A 26,420-nucleotide genomic window follows, 5' to 3' on the forward strand; every position below is an offset into this window, starting at 1 on the left:
CATAAGTGCTACTATTCAGTATATAACTTTTGAAATTGGCTTTTTCCATTCAACATACTATCTGGAGAATTATCCTAGTTCTAGTTTGTATCAATAGCTTGTTCCTTTATAGTATTGATTAGTATTCCAGGATATGAATGTACCATAATTTGACAAAACCATTCTATTTAAAGACATCTGCATAGTTTTCAATTTTTTACTATTATGAATAAAGCTACTGTGAACATCAGTGCACAATCTTACATTTGTTGTAAATTATCTGTAAAGTGACAGGTAATTTTCTGGAATAAATACCCAAAAGTGCAATTGCTAGGTCACATGGTAAGGGAATGTTTAATTTTATAAGGATATAATCTGTTTTTCAATGTGTCATATCAACTTATATTCTCACCAGTAATGTATCACGGTTCTAGTTTCTTTTATTTTCATTTTAATTTTAGTTAACATGTAATAGTTGTTTATGTTTATGAGATACACAATAATATTTTAATATATGTATACAAAGTTTAATGATCAAATCAGTAACATTCTCGACAATTTTTGGTGCTTCACTATTTTTTATTTTAGTCATTCTAACAGGTGTGTACTGGGTGATTTTAATTGGCAAGTTTGCTAATAACTAATTATATTGAACCTCTTTTCCTATGCTTATTTATCATATTGCTTCTCTGGGTAATATTTCTACAAGTCCTTTTTCCACGTTCTAATTGGAATATTTGATTTTTTTAACTGTTCAGTTTTATTTAAATTTAATTAACTTCATTTTTAGCATAGTTTTAGGTTCACAGCAAAATTAAGTGGATTGTATGTACAGAAAGTTCCCATATAACCCTGTCCCACACACTCACAGCCTCCCCCACAATTGAAATCTTGCACCACAGTAGAACATTTGAAACAATAAACAAACATACACTGACACATTATAATCACCCGAAGTCCACAATTTACCTTAGGGTTCACTTATGATGTGGAACACTCTAAGGGTTTGCACAAAAGTATAATGACATGCATCCATGATTTGTAGTATCAGGCAGAATAGTTTCACTTCCCCAAAATTCCTCTGTGTTCTTTCTATTTAACCATCCTTCTCCCTAACCTTGGGTCCTCACTCATCTTTTTACTGTATCTATAGCTTTCATTTCCATAATACTCTAATATATTGATGAAATTGTGCAATGTGTAGCATTATTGAATCATTTCATCTTAATAATATGCATTTAAGGTTCCTCCATGTTTTTTATAGCTTAATATCTCATGTATTTTTAACTCAAAATAATATTCCATTGACTGGATGTACCACAGTTTATTTATCCATTCAGTTACTGAAGGACATCTTGGTTGCTGCTAGGTTTAAAAAAATCACCAACAAAACTGGCTGCTATAAACATCTTTATGCAAGTTTTTGTGTAGATATGATTCCAATAAATTTGGATAAATACAAAGGACTACAATTTCTGGGTTATATGGGAAGACTCTGATTCATTCTGTAAGAAACCACTAAACTATCTTCCAAAGTGGTTGTACCATTTTGTTCACACCAGCAATAAGTGGAAGTTCCTGTTGTTCCTACATCCTTGCCAGAATTTGGTGCTGTTGGTGTTTCAGATTTTGGCCTTTCTGATATGTATGTAGTGGTAACATATCGTTTGCAATTCCCTAACATCATATGATGTTGAACATTTCTTTCTATGCTTATCTGCTATCTGTGTATCTGGGTGAAGTATCTGTACAGACCTTTTTGCCCATTTTTGCCCATTTGATTGTTTTCTTATTGTCAAGTTTTAAGAGTGTTTTGTACATTTTGTATAAACGTCCTTTATGTTTTGCAAATAATTTCTCCCAGTATGTGTCATTGTGTCCAGAATTGGTTCCTTCTGGTGGGTTCTTGGTACTTTCTCCCAATATGTGTCATTGTGTCTGGAATTGGTTCTTTCTGGTGGGTTCTTGGTCTTGCTGACTTCAAGAATGAAGCCACGGACCCTCGTGGCGAATGCTACAGTTCTTAAAGATGGTGTGTCCGGAGTTTGTTCTTTCAGATGTGTCCGGAGTTTCTTCCTTCCTCTGGGTTCTTGGTCTTGCTGAGTTCAGAAGTGAAGGCGCAGACCTTTGCAGTGAGTGTTACAGCTATTCAAGATGGTGTGTCTGGAGTTTGTTCCTTCAGATATTCAGATGTGTCCAGAGTTCCTTCCTTCTGGTGGGTTCATGGTCTCGCTAACTTCAGGAATGAAGCCACAGACCTTCACAGTGAGTGTTACAGCTCTTAAAGGTGGCGCGTCTAGAGTTGTTTGTTCCTCCCAATGGGTTCGAGGTCTGGCTGACTTCAAGAATGAAACCACAGACCCTCGCAGTGAGTGTTAAAGCTCATAAAGGTAGTGCAGACCCAAAGAGTGAACAGCGGCAAGATTTATTGTGAAGAGTGAAAGAATAAAGTTTCCACAGCATGGATGGGGGGACGTAAGCAGGTTGCTGCTGCTGGCTGGGATGGCCAACTTTTATTCATTTATTTGTCCCTGCCTAGGTCCTGCTGATTGGTCCATTTTACAGAGTGCGGATTGGTCCATTTTACAGAGTGCTGATTGGTGCATTTACAAACCTTTAGCTAGACAGAGAGCGCTGATTGCTACATTTACAATCCTCTGGCTAGACAGAAAAGTTCTTCAAGTCCCCACTCCATCCAGGAAGTACAGCTGACTTCACCTCTCAATCCCCCCTCTAAACAGGACAGCCAACTGCTGTTGGGAATTGGGCAGTGACTGCTCTAGCTACTTCCTGCTGGACAGGGGCAAAGAAGGGGCCCTGCAGTTGTAGTTTCCTCCAGAGGGGAAGTCTTTAGGCCAGTGAAAGGGCCAGTGGGTCAGTCCAGGGGTCCTTGGTAGGAGTTGTTAGTTGAGCTCATTTGGGGCTCCATTTGTAAGACCATCTATAGCTTGGTGGCCTCGATCCTAGAGGAAAAAAATTTGACAAGGAGGTTAAAAATACAGGGCCCGAAGGTGAGTAATAGCAAGAGGGCTGCCACAGGACCTAGAAAGGGGAGAAGCCATGTTGCCTAACTCCAGAGGTTGGGATAAGAGTTTGAAAGGCATTGTCTGATTTCAGAAGTCTTTTCCTATAAATGCCAGGAGGCATCTCTTACTATCCCTGACTGGTTAGTGTAAAAACAACACTCTTCCCCTAAGGAGGTGCAGAGTCCTCCTTTCTCAGCAGTGAGGAGGTCTAGGCCTCAGTGGTTTTGGAGAGTCACTACTGCCAAAGAGTCTATTTGGGATTGTAAAGTAAGGATAGATTTCATTATTTCTTGCAAACTGTCTGCGAAATCCTTTGAGAGTGTGTGGTAGTAGGATAATTAAGTAGATAAACTGGCTATTCCGGTTCCTGTAGCAGTAGCCATTCCTAACCCTATAAGTAGGGGTATTGCTTGTACGGCTCTGTGCTGACGGACTTGAACTTTGAGGGGTACTGATAAGGTCTGATTTCCTGGGGCAATGTTAATGTTGGGACTTAGAAAGACTAAGGTGCAGGTGCCTGTCCAGTTAGTGGGGAGGCAGATATAGGTTGACGTTCCACATAAGAAGAATATACCTTGGCTGGGTAGACAGAACTGCTTGTGTATGTTAAAAAGGTGTGTGCGTTTGTTGTTTTAATTTTCCCATACTCCTAGAGTACTTGCCAAGGTAGCTCCGGTGAGCGGCTGGAAAGGGTTGTTGGGAGTAAACTGAGTGGCTCACTGTGTTCTACTTTCCCATTGGAGAAAAAATTGTTTTGTATCTACTAGGAACCATTCGAGAGAGCTACTGAAAGAGAGGATGAGAAGGCATTCAATAGTGGTGAGGGTGCTGCTGCAGTGGGTCCAGGGGTGAATGGTCATGCAGGGAGTATGTTTGCCATTACAAAACCCCGACTATTTGTTAAGCAGGGAGGAGGTGATGATTTTTGGAGGCCCTGAGAAATGGACAAGCCGTCTGAATGGAGTTGTTTGGGTAACTCAGAAGTTATTATGATCAGTTGGGGCTTGAAGTTGTAGGATGTAATTACACTGACGGGGTACTGGTTTAACAGAGAGTGGGTTGAGTTGAGAGTCTTGTAGAGGTAATTAGGAGCTAGTGGAAAGGGAGGGGAGTGATTGTATAAGGTATCCAAGGAAGCAGGAGGGGTAGATAGGCAAAGAGTAAATAGGAAGGTAAAGAGGGTGCTCTGGAAGATGAGATCATTTTATCCAGGCTGAGTTAAAGGTAGGAGTAAATTGCTGTCAGGAGGAAGGATAGAAAGAAGGTTGATGTGATTAGGATTTTCATTCCAGCAGGAGCTACAGTATATAGTCCTATCACAAAGAATATGGTTAGTATGCTGCTTAATAATATGGTGAAATAGTAAAAGGATTCCATTAAAGGGGCAAGAAGAGGTGTTAAAGATTATGTAGGTCACTTATCTTTTTTAAGGAGGAAGGGGTTTTTCCTCAGGATTAGTGGTAGGAACCTTTTTAATCTGGGATGTTTCCTTCCAAAATAGGAGATGCAAGTTCTCCAACAGTTCGCAGGTGTATTGAGGCTGGTCTGGCAGATCTTGGGACTCCTGAGCTGGCGGTCCCGCAGGTTCCTCAGGGGGTGTCCAAAATTTAACTCGGGTGTGGTGAATCCAAGATTCCACTCCTGCCACCTTAACTGTAGTGGGGGTAGAGAGGATTATCAAGTATGGTCCTTCCCACAAAGAATCCATAGATGGGGAGGTAGAGGGGAGAGATTTGACCAACACTAGATCTCCTGGTTGAAACAACTCTGTTCCCTTTACTCTGTGACATCCTTCAGGTAGGTTTTTAAGGTTTCATTGATATTTTGCCAAGGAAGTTATATCTTTGACCAAGCTGGCCATTTCCTGATCAAGTAGGAGGTGATTTGTGAGAAAAGGTTGTCCATATAGCATTTCATATGGACTGAGCCCCATTTTGTGAGGAGAATTTTGGATTTTCAACAAGGCCATGCGCAAAAGAGTAGGCCACAGGAGATGAGTTTTTTGTGTTAGTTTCCTTAAATGCTTCTTGAGTGTTTCATTTGCCTTCTCGACCTTCCCTGAGTATTGTGGCCTTCAAGTGCAGTGAAGATGATATTGTATTTCTAGCACCCTGGAAATACCCTGAGTTATCATGGCTTTAAAAGCTGGACCATTGTCACTCTGTAAGCTTTGGGGAAGCCCAAATCTAGGAATTATTTCATGAATTAGGACTTCAATCACTTCCTGAGTCTTCTCTGTCTTGCAGGGGAAAGCTTCTATCCAATTTGTAAAGGTATCAACACAGACCAAAACGTATTGAAATCCCTTTGACTTAGGCATATGGGTGAAGTCTAACTTCCAGTCCTCTCCATGATAGTGACCTATTCTTTGTTCTCCCAAAAGAGGCCTTATGATGGACCAAAGGACTATTCCTTTGGCACACCTCACAGACTTTGACTACCTGTCGGATGGTCCAGAGGAGATTTGGCCCTGTAAGTAGGGATTTGGCCATTTGATGAGTGTTTTCAACACCTATATGAAAAGTTTGGTGGAAGGTTTTAAGTATTTTCCACTGTCTGGCTTCAGGTATAAGTACCTTTCCTTCTTCTGTCATTAACCACCCAAAGGGGAGAAAACTATGCCTCCATGAATGTCCCCATTCTGTTTCAGTTGGGGAATAGTGGGGCTTAATCTCTTGGAGGGGGTTGGTCCATACCAAGGGTCCTTCCATAAGTATTTCTAATGGGAGGTTCCACTTGGCAGCAATTTTGGCCTCAGCATCTGCCCGATGGTTTCCTTCTGCCTTTTCTCCTTCACCTTTCTGATGGTTTTGGCAGTGTAAGACTGCCACCTCCTTGGGTTTTTGCACTGTGTGCAATATCATGTCTACTCATTTCCTTGATGTTGTCAAAACTCAATGGTTTTATTTTTAATAAATTCTAGTGTATTGATTCTTTCTTTAATGGATCATGCCTTTGGTTCTGAATCTAAAATGTTATTGCCATACCCAAGGTCATCTTGGTTTTCTCCTGTGTTATCTTCTAGGAGTTTATGGTTTTATACGTAGATTTATAAACCATTTTGGGTTAATTGTGGGGTAATATCTATGTCTGTAGCTTTTTTTCCTGTTTTTTGTTTTGTTTTGTTTTGTTTGCATATAGATATCCGATCACTTTAGCAATATTTGTTGAAAACTATCTTTGTGCCATTTTAATACCTTTGCTCCCTTGTCAAAGATCTATTTCACCTGTGCACTGTATTTATGTGGGTTTTTTTCTGGGCTCTCTGTTCTGTTCCACTGATCTGCGTGTTTATTATTTTATCATCATCACACTGCCTTGGTTACTGTAGCTTTATATCAAGTTTTGAAGTCATGTAGTGTCAGTCCTCTGACTTTCTTCTTCACAAATGTTAATTTAGAAATTCTGGGTCTCTTGCTTCTCCAGATAAATTTTAGAATCAGTTTGTCAACACACATTAAATAATTTGCTGGCATTTTGATTAGGCTAACCTTGAATCTATAGACCAAATTGAGTCTTTCTAGCCATGAACATTGGAGTATATCTCCATTTGTTTACGTTTTTTATTTCTTTCACCAGAGTTTTATGATTTTTCTCTTATAGATTACGTTTTTGTTTTTTTTTTTTGTTTGTTTTTTTTGTTTGTTTGTTTTTGAGATGGAGTCTTGCTCTGTCGCCCAGGCTGGAGTGCAGTAGTGCTATCTCCACTCACTGTAACCTCCGCCTCCCGGGTTTAGGCAATTCTTCTGCCTCAGCCACCTGAGTAGCTGGGGCTACAGGCACACACCACCACACCTGTCTAATTTTTGTATTTTTGGTAGAGATGGGGTTTCACCATATGGGCCAGGTTGGTCTCAAACTGCTGACCTCAAGTGATGCACCTGCCATAGCCTCCCAAAGTGCGGGAATTACAGGTTCGAGACACCGTGCCCAGCCTGTGTACATATTTTGCTATGTTTATACCTATTTAATTCATTTTGGGGGAGTGCTAATGTAAAGGGTAATATGTTTTTAATTTCAAACTTCAATTGTTCTTTAAGGTAACTGATTTTTGTACATTAACCTGCAAACTTGCTATAATCATTTATTAACAAGTTATTATAATAACCTCCTTTCAAGAAGTTTTTTTTTTAAATTCTCTGGGAATTTTTACAAAGACGATCATGTCATCTGCAAACAGTTTATTTCCTCCTTCTCAATCAGTATACTCTTTCTAATTCTTGTCTTATTGCATTAGATAGGATTTACAATTGGATGTTGAAAAGCAGTGGTGAGAGGAAACATTCTTGCCTTGCTCCTGATTTTAGTGTGAAAGCTTTGAACTGTAGGGTTTTGAGACTTCTTTATATAGCATAGATAATGGTTCCTTGTCATATATGTGATTTGCAAGTATCTTCTTCCACTCTGGAGCTTATCTTTTTATTCTCTCAAAAGGGTCTTTTGCAGAGCAATATTTTTTATTTTGATGAGGTCCTATTTATCAAATTTTCCTTTTCTAAACCATGACCTTGATTTTAAGTTTGGACTTCATATGAAATGTTCACCTACTCCTAGATCACCAAAAATTATCCCTGTTTCATTTTTTTAAAGATTTTATGGTTAAATATTTTATATTTTTCATTATTCATTTTGAGCCAATTTTGTATGAGATGTGAGATTTAAGCTACAGTTCAATTTTGCCTGTGGTTGTCTAATTGCTATAGTACTATCTGTTGACAAGTGTTCTTTCTTCTATTGAATTGCCTTGACACGTCTGTCAAAAATGTGTTGAGCATATTTGCTTGGGGCTAATCCTGGTTTCTCTATTGTGTTCCATTGATTTGTTTGTCTATTTCTCTAACATAGAACACTGTCTTGATTACTGTAACTCTATAGTAAAACTTAATCTGTTTAAGTGATTCCTGTTACTTTATTATTCTTTCTAATGTTTTTTATGTATTCTAGGGGCAGTGGTTTATCTGAAAAATTGTGAAATAAATATGTCTATGTCTAGCAAAAGCGTGATATCTCATTGTGGTTTTTGTTTTATATTGTAGATGACGAATATTGAAAATGCTTTAGGTGCTTATTTTCTATCTGTATATCCTCTTTGGTGAAATGTCTCTTGATAGTAATTGCATTAAATAGGTTCATTGATTTGGAGAGAATTGCCTACTTTACCCATGCTAAGGCTTTTAATCTATGAAAATTGTATGTTTCTTCATTTATTTAGATCTTTATCAGCATTTTGAATTTTTAGTACACAGATACTGTGCATGTTGCATTGAGAGTATACTTAGATATTTCATTTTCTTTGAAGCAATTATAAATGGTGTTTTATCTTTACTTTCAGTTTCTGCAAGTTCATTTTTATTATACAGAAATGCGGTTGATGACTTTGTTTTGATCTTGTATTCTGCAATCTTGCAGAACTTATTTGTTAATCTAATAATTTTTTTTTTTTTGGTAGATTCCTTGGGATTTTCTCATAGACAATGATACCAATTTTATTCGTTTCTTTTCAATTTGTATGTCTTCATAGTTTCTTTGTTGGTTTGTTACAATGTCTTGGATTTCCAGTACTCTGATGAATAGGAATAGCGAGAGAAGACATCTTTTGTTTGTTCCCAATCTTAGGGGAAATCATTTAATAATCTTTTATAATTAATAAGTATTTTAGCTATAGAATTTGGTAGGTAATTTTTATCATTTGGGCTAATATCCCTCTAATCTCAACTTTCAGAGAATCCTTTTTTTTTTTTTGAGACGGAGTCTTGCTCTGTTGCCCAGGCTGGAGTGCAGTGGCGGGATCTCAGCTCACTGCAAGCTCCGCCTCCCGGTTTACGCCATTCTCCTGCCTCAGCCTCCCGAGTAGCTGGGACTACAGGCACCCGCCACCTCGCCTGGCTACTTTTTTGTATTTTGTAGTAGAGACGGGATTTCACCGTGTTAGCCAGGATGGTCTCTATCTCCTGACTTCGTGATCCGCCCGTCTCAGCCTCCCAAAGTGCTGGGATTACAGGCTTGAGCCACCGCGCCCAGCTGACTTTCAGAGAATTCTTATCTTGAAAAACATGTTAGATTTTATCAAATATTATTTCTATATTAATTGATATAATCATATAATTTTTCAATACTCTGTTGATATTGTGGATTATATTCATTGATTTGCAATGTTGAACCAGTCTTGCATACTTGAAAAGTAAAGCTACTTTTGTGTGTGTTTGTGGTAAAAACATTTAAAATTTAATCTCTTAGCAAATTTCAAGTACACAACACAGCATCATTAGCTGTAGTCACTGTGCTTAGTTATTATTCAACCAGCACAACTAAAAGTTTGTACCCTTGGACTAACATCTCTCTATTTTCTTCACCTGACCCCAAACCCCTTGTCAGCTTCTGGCCACCACTCTCTTATCCTCTACTTCTGTGAGTTTGATGTTCTAGATTCCACTTATAAGTGAGATCATTTGGTATTTGTCTTTCTGTGCCTGGCTTATTTCACTTAGCATGATGCCTTTCAGGTTCCTCCATGTGATCAGGTTTTGATTCCATTAAGTATTCACTTCCTAGTCTAAATTGTGTTGATCTCTTCCCTTTCATTCCTTCTGCTTGCTTTGGGATCATTTTGCTTTCTTCTAATTTCTTGAAGTATAATCTCTTAGATGTTTGCTTTGAAAACTTTTATCATTTCTAGTATAAGAATTTAGTTTATAAATTTCTCTCTCAACACTGCTTTAGCTGTATCCCACATATTTTTTTATATTTCTTTCCTTTTCATTTAGTTCTATGAGTATTTTTATTTCCTTTTAGATATACATAGATTATTTTAAAGTATGTTTTGAATTTTTACATTTTCAGAGATTCCACTATCTTTCTATTATTATTTCTAGGTTGATCCCATTGTTGTCATTGAATACACTCTGTATAACTTAAAATCTTTTAAATTTGTTAAAATTTGATACATAACATACGATGTGGTCTATCTTGGAAAACTTCCTTGGACACTTGAAAAAATATGTATTCTGCTGTTGTTACAGGACTATTCTATAATGTCAATTATATTCTTGACTGTGTTATTTAAATATTCCATGTCTTTGCTAATTTTCTGTTCACTAGCTCTACCAGTTGCTGAGATGACACGTTGAGTTATTGTCTGTTTCTCCTTTCAAATCTTTGTTTTTGCTTCACATATTTTGAGGCTCTGTTGTTTGCTGTGTACACACTTAAAATTGGTATGTCTTCTTGTTAGAATGATCCTTTTATAATTACTCCATATCTCCCTTTAGCTCTGGTAATTTTCTGGACTCTAAAATCTCTTCACTTTTTAATATTATTGTACTGAATAGCACATAGTATTATAATTTTTTGTTTCAATCATCAAATATGTTTTGTCAAACACAATAGAAAAAATAAAATATCTATTTTATGTACTTACATGTCTGCTTTTTTTCATTGTATCTTTATTTTTTCCTGATTCTCCAAGATTCTTTACCATTTTCTTTCTGTTTAAAGAATTTCCTTTTGCTATTTTTTAAGAACAGATTTGCTAGTATCGATTATTTTAAGTTCTCTTTACCTAAGAATGTCTTTATAGTCTCCTCATTTCTAAGGAATAATTTTGCTGGTTATAGAGTTTATAGTTGACTTTTGTCTCACCAATTCCTTCTGGCTACCATGGTTTCAGATGATGTCATTCAAATCAGTTTTCCCCTTTGGATTTTCTCTGACTCTTTTCAATTCTTTTTTCTCTGACGCCAGTTTTCAGAAGTTCAATACAGTGTGTCTTGTCATGGATATCTTATCTGAGTTTAAGTCAGTTTCTTAAATCTTGTATATTTCCCCAAATGTAGAAGACTATCTCCATTACTTTTATGAGACTCGTTCAGCACCACTCTCCCTCTCTCTCTTCCATGTGGAATTCTGATAATACAAATGTTGGATCTTTCATTATTGTCCCATAAGTTCCTCTTTGCTTTTTATTCAGTGTATTTTATCTCTGTTGTTTACATGGGCTAAATTCGATTGTCATATGCTCAAGTTTACTGATTCGAACCTTTGTCATCTCCACTCTACTATCAAGCCCATCTAGTGAGCTTTTAATTTCTATTAGAGTACTATTCAGTTTTGTAATTTCCATTTGGTTCTTTATATGCAGCTTCTTTTTATGTTCTAATTTCTATTTTTTTAATGGAATTTATTTTAATGGAATTTCTTAGTTATTCAGTCATTTATATGATGACTGATTTAAAATGCCTTTCAAGATCTGATTCATCTCAGTATTGTCATCAGTGGATTGCCTTTATTCATTCAGTTGTGATTTTCTTTTTCTTTCTTTCTTTTTTTTTTGTATGATAGATGATTTTCTATTGCATTCTGGTCATTTTGTTTGTTATATTAAAATACTCAAGTGTCTCATTCAAATCTTATTTTAGCAAGTAGTCATGGTGTTTCAAGTTCGCATACAGGTCCTGGACTATTTTTGTGGAGTGTGGTTCCAAAAACACTTTAATTTTCAAAGTTATTGCAGTGTTATTTTGCTGTGCATGGTTTATCTTTGCTACTGGAGCTTCCCTAGTACTTGTTGGTGCTGGGTGAGAGGGTGGTAGGTGGTTACTCAGGCAGGGCCACCTGATGTGTTCCCATAAAGGAGGGAAGTCTCAGACCCACAGTAGAGAAAAGGTTTCCTGAATCAGGTCACTTTTGTGCCTGAGTTCCTCTTATTGATATAGCCTACCACCTTGGCATTTATCAGTAGCAGAGAAAAGTCTTAGACGTGTCAGAGAAGAACATTTTGGCCACTTATTTTTTGTGGGACTTTTGATCAATGTTTCTTGACAATTATGTTAGCCTTGATTGATATCACAAGCTCTCCTATTCTATCCAGGAGAGGAATAAGCCTGAATGAGCTTCCTTCAGTTGCTGGATCAGGGGTTGTGGACTGTTGTGTCTGAGTTGGTCTTCCGTTGGGTAAGGCAACATAAGATTGTATTCTGCTGTGAATTTCCTCCTTTTCTAGGGTTGAAAGCCAAAAATTTATTCTTATCATCTTTCATAGTTCCTCTTTGGTTGCCTGTTGCATTATTTCCAGAGTCTGTAGCTGTGCTGCTTCACAAAGAGAAACAGAGAGTAATGGGTCTACATCTCATCTTCCCTAAGCCAGAAGTTCTTTGATGCCCTTTTACATTGACTTGAGCATCCATAGGAGTCTCCTTTCTTCTTTCTTCTTCTCTGGTATTTGACTGAGTGGATCTGAGCTCTCTGCAATGACAAGAAGAAGCACATCTTTAACTCAGTATGTTCTCTGTGTGTTTGAGGCACATTTAATTTGTCGGCTTTGATATCCCTTTGAATTCCACTCCAGTATAAGGTTTATATAACCCTTGGCCATTTCACCCAGGAGCTTCCAGTAAGTGACTGTATTTTGTTTGCTTGATTCTTTTCTGTTTTGTTTGCTTTACATCACAGGCCTTCCATAAAACTGCCATGTCAGGCAAAGAGGAAAGAGAAAAACAAACAAAAACTGATTTTCATTTGGCTACCAGATATGACAGCTTAATAAAAAATCTTCGACTTTGAAATTTGTAAAATTATCAATGTCACATGAAAACATTCAGATTTTTTTGACATTTGTGTATTTGTGTGCATATATATAAGATGGTATTAGTTATATGAGGGCTGCAGTGACAACATTTATGCTTTGTCAGTCACTTGCCTTCATAATTTCCCTTTCTAGTGAAGAAGAAATTGGACCACTCTGACTTTTTAGAAACTTTGCATGATGCATGTGGCCATATTTCTAGTAATAAACCTTAGTATAAACTTTATTCACATGAATGCTTTCCCCTTTCCCGCCTGAAAAAAAGAACTAGATAGTAACCAAATATTTTAAGCAGCATGGAAGGTTTCTGGTGGTATCGTTGACTCACATGAGTTCACTTCCACAGTTATGAGAACATTAACAAAAGGGAATCATATAGTATCCTTGTTCTCAAGATTAAATGTCTGCTTCCTTTTCAGTTTTAGGTACAAACAAGTTTTTAAAAGTTGGTAGCTTCAAAGTCTTAATAGGTAAATATAATCTAGAAGATAGAATTTTAGACTTCTTAACCACAGTTTCAAGTTCCCCAATAGAACACATAACCTGTCACCTTTATGGTAATTTTTTATTTATTTACCTACTTAATTGAAACCAATTATTTAATTCATTAGTTTGAAAGATTCTTTTTGGATTCCTACCGTCCTGGTACAGATTAGAAACTTACTGAGTCAGTCATTCATTGCTATCGGATGTGATATGCCTATTCATCACTGTGTAGTTTGTAATAGTATAAACACTTCAGAAAAAAATTGATAACTAAAGCCTGATACATTCATACTTTGCAATGCTATAGCTATTATCTCTATATATTGGTGCTGCCAACCCCTTTATTCTTCTGATAGAATTACATTTTATGTTAGATATTGCATCTCTGTTCTTCATGCCTCTTCTTTTCTGTGTTTTTTATATCCATCCATCTGTGCTGAATTTTTGCTCAGTTCTTCATATCTATCTCACAGGTTAAGAGCTATGTCTTCTTCTGAGAAGAGTTTCCTAATAAACTCACCAACTCACTGAAGCTTTAATTTTAATTATATATGTTAATACCTAAATTTTCTATTTGATCTATTTCAATTATTGGTATTGGAATACCATTTTTATAGCATCTTGTTATTTACTCAAGGTTTTTGTTTGATGTCAGTATACTAAACACATTTATTAATTTAAATTTTGGGTCAGATAACTCCAATATCTAAAATCTTGCTAGGTCTGGATTTACTGTCTGTTGTTTTCACTGGCCCTTGTAAAGGCATCTTGTTTCATTGTGTGTTTTGTTATTTTTAACAATAACTTTATATTTCATAAAATTTCATTTGTAATAATTCTTTAGTCCCTAACTGAAGAAGCTTGTTTCAATTTTTTCAGATTACCCAGATAGTATGAATTCATGATGCAAACCTGCAAAAAGCATTATATCTTTTGAAATTCACAGAAGAGGTTTATTTTCTTCATCATTCAATGTGAAGTTTCAAGACAACACATTTTTCTTGTAGTTACTTGGAGGACACATATTTCTATTTCTCACTTAACCTGAAGGTATGCCCTTTAAGATCACAGCTCTAACATGTGAGATCTCTAATTAAATTTCCCATCACTGGTGCACACTTAGCTTTATATGCTTTATATTTACATTTGCAAGACCCTGATTAGGTCTTCAGATCCTACAAATGTTCTTCAGGAAAATGCCAAACCCAGATTTTTTTTAACCAATCAGGGATAATAATTTTAACCTCTGATTAACACATTTGAGATTTTGTTTTTTTATAATTTATTTCATGCAACATTTTTTCTCTTTTAACTTTTTTAGTAGAAGGGTTTATTGATATAATTAGTCTTCATTTTGCCAGAACTAGAAGTCCCATGACTAACTCGGGATGCTATTTATACTTCCAAACTTTCCTATGGTAAGAGAAGAGATCAGTTGCCAGTGGTCCAGCACAACTGTTCAAATACTAGTTGCTGCTTAAATATGGCAACGTAGGTAATGAGTACACATGTCCCAAAATCCTGGTTAGACATTCCTCTTCTGTGCTTTGACACTTTCTACTTCCTTTAAAATTTGTTTCTTCATTTGAATTTTTAAATTTCTTGCTTAGAAGGCTATAAACCTACTAGATATTATATTATGTTCCTCGAGGGAACAGCCTTGTTTGTTCTTTTTAAAAACTATTTTTAAAATAAATTTTATTTTTTTGTAGCAGTTTTAGGTTCACAGTGAAATTAAGCTGAAAGTGCAGAAAGTTCCCTATCCTCACACACCCACAGTCTTCTCCACTATCAACATCTCACACCACAGTGGTATAATTGTAACAACCAGTCAACCTATATTATCACATCATTAATACCCAAAGTCCATAACTTCCATTAGCGTTCACTCTTGGTGTTGTGCATTCTATAGGTCTGGACAAGTGTACGATGATATGCACCTACAACTGTAGGATCATACAGAATAGTTTTACCTCTCTGAAAATCATGTGTTCTGTCTATTCAACCTTCCCACCTCCCTCAACCAGACAACCACTGATTTTATTTTTCACTGTCTTTATAGTTTTACCTCTATATTTTGGAAGATAAGGACATTGTGGAGGATTTGTATCATTTATTTTTTAAATGTTTGGCAGTATAACTGCTGAAGCCATCTGGGCCTACTGCTTTCTGTTTCAAAAATTATTCATTATAATTTAATTCCTTTAATATATATAGGCCTGTTAAGATTGTCCATTTCTTCTTGTGTGAGTTGTGGCAGATTGTGCCTTTCAAGAAATTGATCTATTTCATTTAAGTTCTCAAATTTCTGGGCATAGACTTGTTCAAAATATATTTTTTATCCTTTTAATATCCATGGTATCTGCAGTGATATCACCTTTTCCATGTCTAATATTAGTAATTTGTGTGTTCTCTCTTTATTTCTTAATCTGTCCAGAGACTTAAGAATTTTAGTGATCTTTTCAAATAGTATTTGGTTCCATTAATTTCCTCTATTGAGTTTCTGTTTTCCATTTTATGTATTTCTGCTCTACTGTTATTTCTGTTTTTCTGCTTACTTTAAAATTAATTTATGCATTTTTTTAGTTCACTAAGGTGGAAGTTTAGATTATTGATGTTCAATCTTCCTTATTTTCTAATATATGCATCCAATGTATTGCTTTCACTGTATCCCATAAATTTTGATAAGTTGTATTCTCATTTTTATTTAGTTTAAAATATATATTTAAATTTTTTCTTGAGTTTTTTCCTTGACTCCTGTGTTGTTTGCAAGTGTGTTGCTTAATCTCCAAATATTAGAATTTTTCAGATATCTATGATTGATTTCTAAGTTAATTTCTTGTGGTCTGAGAGTAGATATTATATAATTACTATTTTTAAAAAATTTTGGTAAGATGCATTTTATGGACTGAGATGTGGGATATCTTAGTGAATATTCCTTGTGAGCTTGAGAAGAATGTTTATTTTGCTTTTGTTAAGTAGTCTGTAGGTGTTAATGATATCCAGTTGATTAATGATGCTGTTCAGTTCAATTATGCCCTTATTAATTATCTGGTTTTTGGATCTATTTATTTCTGATAACAGGGTGCTAAAGCACTCAACTATACTAGTGGATTTATTTATTCCTTCTTGCAGTTTTATCAGTTTTTGCCTTGCATATTAATATTTGGATGCTTTGTTGTTAGGTATATGCACATTAAATATTGTTATGGATAATTGAAGAATGGAGACTTTTATTACTATGTAATGCCTTCTTTGTCTCTGATAACTTTTCTCTCTCCGATGTCATCTCTGTCTGAAATTAATATAACTACTTCCACTTTCTTTTGATTGGAGTTGGCATGATATGTCATTCTGCATCCCATTACTTTTTATCTATATATGTCTTGATATTCAAAATGGTTTACTTGTAAACAACATATAGTCGGATCTTATTTTTGTTTGAACCCTTGCAATTTCTGTCTCTGAATAGTTATATTGAGACCATTGATGTTTAAAGTGATTATTAATACAGTTGACTTACTGTCTATCACACATGTTTTTATTTTCTGTTTGTTTTCCCTTTTCCTTGTATTTTTATCTGCCATACGTTTTCTACCTCTTGTGGTTTTAATCGATTACTTTATATGATTCATTTTTTTTGCTTCTCTTAGTATATCAGTGAGACTTTTTTATCTTCCATTTTTAGTGGCTGCCCTAGAATTTCCAATATACATTAGAAGCCAATTAAAATCTGCTTTCAAATAACACACAACACTGCTTCAAAGCACCTGCCTTATAATAACAAAATATTCCTATGTGTTCTATCCTGCCCCTTACATGACTGTCATTCATTTTACTTATACATAAAACATACATACATATTACATACATAATGTATATTCAAATAGGTTGTTGCTTTTATTATTTTGAACAAACTAATTTTTATTAGTATAAACCATTATTTTTTAAAACAAAAGAATTAGAAAATAAAAGGTTTTTTGTACTCTCACTTACTCACTTCTTCCTGTCTTTAAAAAGATATGAGTTTGTGACCTATGTTATTTCCTTCTCCCCAAAGAACTTTTAACATTGCTCACAAGGCAGTTTACTGACAAAAATTTCTTGAATTTTTGTCTGTCTGAGAAGTCTTTACTTCTTTTTCACTTTTGAAGAATAGTCTTTCAAGGTATAGAATTATGGGCTTGTGAATTTTTCCTCTCAATACAAAACAAAAACAAAAAATTGCTTATTGCTTTGCAGATGGTAGGCACTTGACAAGTATGTGCTGAATGAACATACTAAAGAATGAATAAATGAATGGATGAGAGAATGATTACATGTCGCCCTTCACTTACTTTGCTCCCATGGAATTTGAGGTAGCCATAGCTGTCAGAGGACATTGCAGACTTCTTGTCTGACTTGCTAACTAGAAGGTCCCCTTGAGATCTTATTCCTCACAATGACACAATCCCAAGTGTTAGAGAATATGAGATAAAACAGTAATTTGTGCCCTAGTCCTCCTTCTCATTTCTAGAAGGGAGGGATTTATTTATTATAAAACAATTAGAGGCCATCATTTCTAGCAAGGGATTTTTGGTGTACCTTGGAGATGCTCCGTTCTAAAGAATGGGAAGACTTAATGATAATGGAATCTATGGCCTCATACATAACAGCCATTAACAAGACACAAATAGAAGAAAACGGCAGAGAAGCGAAAATTGAAGTTGAAAGGAATGCCAAGGGTTAAGGAATTCTCCATATTTCCTCTAATGGAAAGCTTGCTTGCACTAACATAATCCAACAGGAAGAGTCACCTTTTTGTATCACTCAAGAAGCACAGAGTATGGTTTAATCAAGAATGGGAACAATTGGCTTCAGTCTGGCATAGGACTCTTTCCCTAACCTTTTAGACATTGCAGGACATAATGACGGGATGAAAATAGCCCAGAAATCCATAACTTTTGGGAGTGTCTCTAACTTTTGGAAGTATAACCCGTTTCTGTATTGAGAAGAAGCAGACTGCTGCTCCATTGCTAAAACTCCTGGGTTTTGATTGGCATGAAAAAAGCTACACAACACTTTTCACCATACCTCTTTTGTGAGATCGTTTGGGGACAGTAAAACATCTTTTCTTTCTTGGCCAAACAAGATAACTAAAACATTAAAAATAAAAGCCCCTCAAATGTTGGCACATTAAATTGTAGTGCCTAAAACAGAAGAACAGGATCTTCTCGGCCACCTGTGCTCATCACTAACAACAAAAAAAGAAAAAATAATAGAACAATGCAGTTGAGATCAGTTACTTTGTCAATGGGTCTTTTTTAACAGCATTGCAATATAAAAGTTACATTCATTCTTTCTTGGATTCCCAACAACATAGGATGACATCTATTCTTGGTAACTTTGAGAACATTATATAATGCTGGGTGCAAATACAAACTTTAGTGCATTCAGACTTTTGGCATGTGAAGAGTAACTTCCATGCCTCTACTTCCTCCCACTTTACAGCTTGCAGAGGAGATGTAATAAGGACCAACATTATATAGAGACATTCAATTAGGGTTAGGCTGCTAGTAAAGGTGCCCTTGTCTGCTTCTCTTGGCTAGTCACCCTTGAATCTAATTTCCTGGCAGACTCTGATCTGATTTCAGTTCCACTTGGCAACCTGCCCTAACTCTAAAATGCTTCCAGAATGTAGTAGGTTACTGTATGTATTTTTACCTTGAGCTGTATTCTACTTTGATTGACTCACTCTAGCTGTAATGCTCAACTGAAAACTTCTGAGCTTCATGTATTAAACGGCACAGGACTACTTTTTGTTGGCTATTAAGCACGTGGATGAATGCATTATTCTGTAATGTGGTGGAAAGACCATCCACTTTGTAATCAAACAAATATGAAGAAAGTTTCTAAGATCTGGAGTGTCAGTATCCTCATTTGTAAATGGGAAGGCTAATATAAACTGTACCATGGAACCATTAGGAAAATTGAACTCACATGGAGTACCTCGCATAGTCCTTAGCATATAGTCGGTGCTCAAATTAGCTTTGAAAAGTAAATAAATTTAAATAGAAATTCAGATATTGTCAAAGGCTTAGGGCACAAAAGAGCCATGACTAAACTGTACAGAACTGATGTTTTAAAGGCCAAAATTTCAGGCTGGGAACAGTGGCTCATGCCTGTAATCCCAACAATTTGGGAGGCCAAAGTGGGAGGACTGCTTGAGCCCAAGAGTTTGAGACTAGCCTGGGCAACATAGGAAGACCTTGTCTCTGCAGAAACACATAAAAATAAAAACATTAGCTGGGCATAGTGGCTCATGCTGGTAGTCCTAGATACTTGAGAGGCTGAGGCAAGAGGATCGCTTGAGCCCAGGAAGTCAAGGCTACAGTGAATCTTGATCATTCCACTGCACTCCAGCTTGGGCAAAGTGAGGCCCTGTCTCAATAAATAAATTCATAAATAAATAAAAATTAAAAATAAAGGACATAATTGGTTAGCGGGATATATTTTTCTGAATCAGTGCTTTTGCACACAATCTGATACACCCAATTGTTCAGAATAGATTGAGTATCATGCTTATTGCTGATACATTAATTCTGTGTCAGATATTTGGAATAATATTAGGTCCAGCAAAATGCTTTAAGATTATACATATAACTATTTCTTATTTTGGGAATTTGCAAAAGATTTTTTCAGACATTTTAAATGAAATAGTTTGATCTGATCAACTCTTTGGTAAAACAATGCTACAGAAAATCCTCTAGGTTCACTTTTTTCAAACTGGTACTTTTCTCTGAATAAATAGTCATGGAAATTACAGCGTTTTTATTCATTGGATTTTCTTTACTCCTTTTCCTTTTTCTCCAGAGAGGCCACCTTTCTTCTAGAATGTATGTTCTGACACTCTCTGCACTGTTTGTTCACATCTCTCTTTATTTTCATTGAAGCTAGTAGAATTGGAATATTGACTCTTCCCTGGTGTGTTGGTGAAAGGATCATCTAACCATTTTCCACTTAAGAAACCCATTTCTGAGGGGACTCTTTGGGGGTGCTCTTCATAGTCAGTTCAATTTTTTGAGGCTGAAAAAGCACACTGTTAACGCTTTTTGAAGATCACCTGCAAAGGGAGCCCACTGCTAAATTTCCCAACTGACAAGAAAATGCCCATCAGGCTACATGGCTGTTGATAGATTCTAAAGAAGACATCATTCTAAATATGTGTGCCTGTGTGAGATGCTGCCGTAGGGAGTTTGCTCTGGGATATGTTTCTGGATTGGAAGCTGATTTCAAGTCATTTTTGGAATTTAGGAAAGTTTTTTTTTTAATACTTGCATCAGACCCGTTATCAGAGACTCAATCATAATCGACCTGTGAATACGGCCACATTGTTCCTAAGCAACCTCATGAATAAAAAAAGCCACCATATTTGCCTGTGATTGTGGGGGCAAAATTTGATAAGGAAACAGATGGCATGTTGTAGCTCCCAGGAATTTTCAATAAACAAGCTGATATTGAAAGAGGTTTGCAAAAAAGTTCCAAATAATATTTTAGCTGTGTGTGTGTGTGCGTGTGTGTGTGTGTTTTGAAAATTGAATACTAGAGTTCAATGTTGATTAATGTCAATGTCAAAGTTTACAAACCTCAGAACTGAATAATTCTGAATACATACTCTATGACATGCAGAGCTCATTATTAACCTTAGCCTGCCTTTGCATTGATACACCACTTTTGCCAACTCGGAGGCCTGAACATCACGTTAATTCCATAACAGGTGGAAAACCTCCTACTACCCAATGAGTCAAGAGTGAAGCACATTTTAAGCAAATATTGTGTAGGCTGTCTTCTCTCAAAAGAGGTATGTTTCAGGGGGCACCAGTATTTTCAAATGGGAGTATGCAAAATGTGAGTATTTTGAGTTTGCCAAAGAAAGCAGTAAATACAGTAGCATTTCATCATGCAAACATTTTAACATGTCTCAAACCACACGTACTGTGTCTCATGCTATGAAAATCTTATAAGATTATCTTATAAAATAAGATTTTCATATGTATGCTTTATATTCTACATTAATGTGATTCTATAGGATTGAACATATCTAACTCCTTATTTACATTTATGGAGAATTTTTAGCAATTTTCAATGATGAAACTGACCCCAGGTGATTTTTGACTATGTACTGACTTTAGAAATCAAACAGTATCATATGCACCTCACTGTCATTTACAAAAGTTTGCCTTCACATGGTTCCCATTCACCCAGGCCCTACCTCCCCCTGTCCCTTCTTACCTGGCTCAGAATCTCCCCCTCTCACTTTGATCTCTGCCTCTTCTTTCTCTTCCTCTGGTATCACTGAAAGCTTTAACTCTTTGATGTTTCTCCTCAGCTGATCCCCCAACATGTAAATATTTCCTGTATTACTTGATTTGGTGCTTTGGTGCTTTGTCTTTTTTGTTTTCCAGTTTCTTTTCTCCTTCCTCTATCACTCCTCCTCCTTTTCCAGGCTGTGAAGAGTAGAAATAGCCTTAAATACCATCATGGAGGCTACTCTGGCTATTGTTGTCCCCTGATACTGAAAGTGGTGACTCCTTCCTGTGGGGCCACAGCACTTGTCATCACCATGTCAAGATACTGGCAGAGCTTTTGTGGGATGCCTGTTTCAACCGCTACAGAAAAGTCCTCAGTGAGAAAGAAAAAGTGGGACTCTTTTCAGTATGAACTTGTTTTTCATTAACCGTGCTGGTCATACCAAAAGTTTTAGAGCATCAAGATTGTGAGCTCTGCTTAGGAGTTAGAGACCAGCCTAAGCAACATGGTGAAACCCTGTCTCTACAAAAAATATAAAAAAAATAGCTGGGCATGATGGCATGCACCTGTAGTCCCAGATACTCCCGAGTCTAAGGTGAGAGGATAGCTTGAGCCTGGGAGACAAAACCTGCAGTGAGCCCACCACTGCACTCCAGGCTGGGTGACAGAATGAGGCCCTGTCAAAAAAAAAAAAAAAAAAAAAAAAAGGAAGAAAAGAAAAGATTGTGATCTCTGAAAGCAAACCACCTAGGTTCAAATCCCAGTTTCACTATGTATGAATGGTATGACCTGAGTGAAGTAATTTCATGAACTCTAAATTTCCTAATTTGCAATAATAACATTTGATTACAGTTGGTATGGGGATTTAAAGGAGCCAATGTATGTAAATTGCTTAGGATGGAGCCTGCAATGTAGTAAGAGCTCCTAAAAGGTGAGCTACTATATCATATAGTCATATCATTCCATGATTAATTAATCCTCCCAATAACCCTTTGTTAAATACCGTTTAAGTGCCAGGCACTATGCTAATCAGTGGAGAAATAAGACAAATTAGGCAAAGCACCTACCATCAAGAACCACAGAGTCAAGAATTAGAGAACAACAGGCAAGTAAGTAAAGCCAAAGTGTCAACAAGGTCACTGCCTCCCTCCCTTGTTGTGCTTAGCCAGCCTAGCTCTCCCTGCAGATGCAGTTTCAGGGGATGCTGTGGAAAGATCAGAAAATCAATAGAAGGCAACTTGGAGGGGAGGGTGCAGAGGTCATTGTCATTGTGACTTGGTCCTCTTAAGAGCTGAGATGCTTACTCAAGAGCTGGAGGTTAGTGTAGAGGCAGGTTCCACTCTCTGACCTCACGGTATGAGGTTTGTTAGGAATTGAGCAGCTCTTCCTGAGAAATTCTCAGGAGATACCTCATATACTGCATCCTCCGTGAAAGGCCAAGGCTTGGTTATGGTGGGAGGCAGAAGGAAATTTCTGTGACCAAGTGTGGATGAAAATGAATTTTTAATTTCACCATGTGCCTGGGATTTCAGAGGGGCTCAAATAAAAGACTAGAGACAAGGGAGCCATAAGAGATTGTGTCAGGAGAGAGGAAGCATGGCCAAGTACGGGGATGAGAACATTAGTCTGCAAAGAGGGCTGACTGTGCCTATAATTTTTGACAGTGACCAGGGCTTATAGAGATGTGACATGTGGTAGGATGAACGGCACATACATTTTTACACAGAGCTCTCCACTTACATGTTTTCAGCTTCTTTTTGTAACACTACCTCATGAATGCAAGGCATGTTCTAAACTATGTATGGGAATAGAACTGTTGGGTTCAAGGCCAAGTCTTTCAGATAAAAGAGCAAATTCTCCCAGATGTTCACAAAGTCAAAAAAAAAAAAAAATGTAGAACTGACCTATTATGAAAACAAAGAACAGATTTTTATATTAGTAAAGAAAACACTTCCAAACTTAAAAAAATGTAACTGATTCACATAATCTTGTTGGAACATTGGCAAATATTCAGGCTATCTATACTATCTTTAATTTAAGCGACTTATTTTACCACCATAAATTCAAATTTAAGTTATTTCAAAATACTTCCTGGCATTGGGAGGCTGCGGTAGGAGGATTGCTTGAGGCCAGGAGTTCAAGGCCAGCCTAAGCAACATAGTGAGTCTCTGCCTCTACAAAAAAACTTTTAGAAATAAAAAAATTAGCTGGGCAAAGTTGTGTGTATCCATAGTCCCAGCTACTTGGGAAGCTGAGACAGGATGATTTCTTGAACCCAGGAATTTGAGGATGGAATGAGCTGTGGTCATGCCACTACGTGGCAGACAGCCTGACAGAGCGAGTTGCTGTCTCAAAATAAATAAATAAATTAAATAAATAAATAAATAAATAAATAAAACAAAATCCAAACACTTCCTGGAAACAGATAAGTTTATTTTAGCAAGCAAAATGTTACTTCTATTATGATATTACTATCTAATAATCTATGTGCCCTGAACAGCACTTCAAATGCAAATAACTATTCTGTCGATGGCTGTACCTGTAAAATAGACCAAATGATATTATATTAACAGTTTCTCCACCTGCCATTATTCATTTTAGAATCTTGTGAATCATGAAATACCAGAAGGAGTATGCTGACTGCCTACAGAATCCCAACAAATTAGATAAATGTAAATGTCAGAACCAACCAAAGTAGTCAAGCTTTGGAATCATTGTTCTAACTTTGGCAGAGACATCAGGCTATGGCAACAATGGGAAACAGGGGGCCCAAGTTTTCCAACTCACAGGCAGAGCTGGTGAAAAATCTGGGAAGGGAAGCTACCATTCATTCCAATGAATAGATCTCAGCCCAGGTCCTCTGAAAAAAACCCAAAACGAGAATGCTTAGTCAATTTGACCCCCTTAAACAATGCATATAGATGTTTTTGTATGCCTGCATACCACATTTCCATATTGAAATACAATAGAAGTGTAAAGGTGGACTTACATAAGCCAAGTCACTTCGTATAAAAGTTGCTCCTAGGCACATGATGAACTTTGGTTAAAGGAGACATAATTAAAAATAGTTAAAAGTAGATAATCACTAGTAAAACACATGACATACTTATTTGGGCATTATTTATTCAAAAGTGTAGCTAACTGACAAAGGCACGGCCACTTGATATTGGGGACTTTGATGAAAGTGTCATTGGTGGGGGTGATTAGGATGAGGGAAGATGGATTATATTGTCTCCAGAGCCTCATCCCCTTCAACATTGGCACTTTAAGAAATTAGAGTTTATAACTTCATCAAAAACTGATCAAGTTCTGGGGAAATTCATTAACTCAACTCACAAGGTAATGATTTATTAACTAAAAATTTATACTGGGAATTGTTTGTCTAGCAAGATGAACATTATAATTCATTTAAATGGGAGACCTCTGTCGGGTGTACTCTGGAGAGCAAATGATATTGGGAGGTGAGTTACTGTGATTAAAAGCAAAGCAACCCCATTTTAAAATTCAAGTGGCAGTGTCTTCAAAATACTTTCATTGTCTATGTTCATACTACTTCTGATAAGATAAGCTGGTACCAGCTATTAGAACAATAGCCTCAACACCTATGAAGAGTGGCATGTTATTCTTCCAGGTCTCTTGTGACAATACAGACTTAGATGTATCATAATTAATTATATAACCTCCTTTATTATGAAAACCCTACCCTATTTTTCTGAGATGAGCTATAAAAGATACCATCATCTCTAGTGGTTCAGTGAGTATGGCAAGTGCTGGGATAAATAAAGTTTTACTTAAGGACTTCTCAAAGGCTTGACCATGATAATGCTATGTGAGACTGTAAGAGGAGAAAGTTAAAACACACAAGCTCCCCAATTTATTTTAAAACTAAGCCACTGTACCTTCTGGTTCTTACTTTTGTTTTTTCCTCTCAAATTCTCATGGAATGGATATTCTTCTTCAGAACAGATGTTGAGAACCTTAGCCCTAAGTTTGTAAAAAATAACTAGGACCATTTCTGAGAGTTGTTACTGGAGTTCACTAGGGCTTCCTTCTTTCACATTGATTTCAGTTAGCTCCAGTTTCAGAGGCAATGTTTCTATCTGATTAGTTCCCAGTGTAGGTGACATTTGAGCTTAAAATGGAGTTTTCTGATCTTGTTTCTAATATCTAAGAATCTGTTTGGAGCCCCATATATATTGACTGCTATTTGGTGCTGAGAATCAAGAAGACTTGCACTTTTAAATTTTGAAATAATTATCGGATAATGGGAATTTGAACAAAACGTACAGGATGATATTATGTAGCTTTTACCCAGTGGTAACATACTGTATAACTATAGTATAAAACCCAAACCAGAAAACTGACATTGGCACAATCCATAGACTTTATTCAGATTTCACTAGTTTTACATGCACTCATTTGTGTGTGTGTGTGTGTGTGTGTGTGTGTGTGTGTAGTTGTATGCTGTCTTCTATGTCCTGAGAATTCGAATTTGGACAGTCCTTATAAGACAGTACTTGGACAAATATATCGGCGGAGGGGGGTTCTATTTAAAGCCAGGACAGATTATTTTGTTTTTCTTTTAGTAAATTTTCAGAAATGTTCAAGAGACTTTGCATTTCCGCCGAATACTTTCCTCAGACTTCTTTCTGATGTCTGGAATGCTTTCAGTTAATAGATGAAGTATTTCTTAACAAAAGGTAATAATAATTATTTTCTTCATATACCTACTTAACAAATATTTACTTAGGTTCTACCATATGCTGGGCACTGTTCTAGGTGCTAGGGAAATTACAGTGAACAAAACTAAATCTTTGCTCTTATGAATTTTATGCCTTAGTAGGGGGATGTCAAAAGACAAAATATAAAACCCTCCAGGTGGCAATAAGGGCTATGAAGAAACCTAATTTGGAATTAAGTGTAAATGGGGGCTAGTTTACACAAGAGGGTTAGAAAAAGCCTCTCCAAGGCAGGGCGCGGTGGCTCACGCCTGTAATCCCAGCACTTTGGGAGACTGAGGCAGGCAGATCACGAGGTCAGGAGATCAAGACCATCCTGGC

General features: G+C 36.5%; 1 protein-coding gene across 3 annotated transcripts in view; it reads right to left on the reverse strand.

The window, feature by feature from the left end:
- Positions 1–432: 432 nt before the first annotated feature.
- The window catches only part of LOC144341334 (uncharacterized), a 120,451-nt gene continuing 94,463 nt past the window's right edge, over positions 433–26,420 (reverse strand). For 2 of the 3 annotated variants that reach the window (XM_078004485.1, XM_078004486.1), the window contains 3 exons: positions 21,343–21,557; positions 4,474–4,658; positions 433–2,942 (listed from right to left, as the gene is read on the reverse strand). In XM_078004485.1, coding sequence (XP_077860611.1) covers positions 2,883–2,942; positions 4,474–4,658; positions 21,343–21,454 — 357 coding nt within the window. In that variant the 5' untranslated portion in view covers positions 21,455–21,557 and the 3' untranslated portion in view covers positions 433–2,882. Of the gene's footprint in view, positions 4,659–10,422; positions 12,246–21,342; positions 21,558–26,420 lie in introns of all 3 variants that reach the window. The other variant, XR_013418201.1, reaches the window with a different exon arrangement.

This window comes from Macaca mulatta, chromosome 6 (genome assembly GCF_049350105.2).
Source record: "Macaca mulatta isolate MMU2019108-1 chromosome 6, T2T-MMU8v2.0, whole genome shotgun sequence".
Classification (NCBI taxonomy): Eukaryota; Metazoa; Chordata; class Mammalia; order Primates; family Cercopithecidae; genus Macaca; species Macaca mulatta.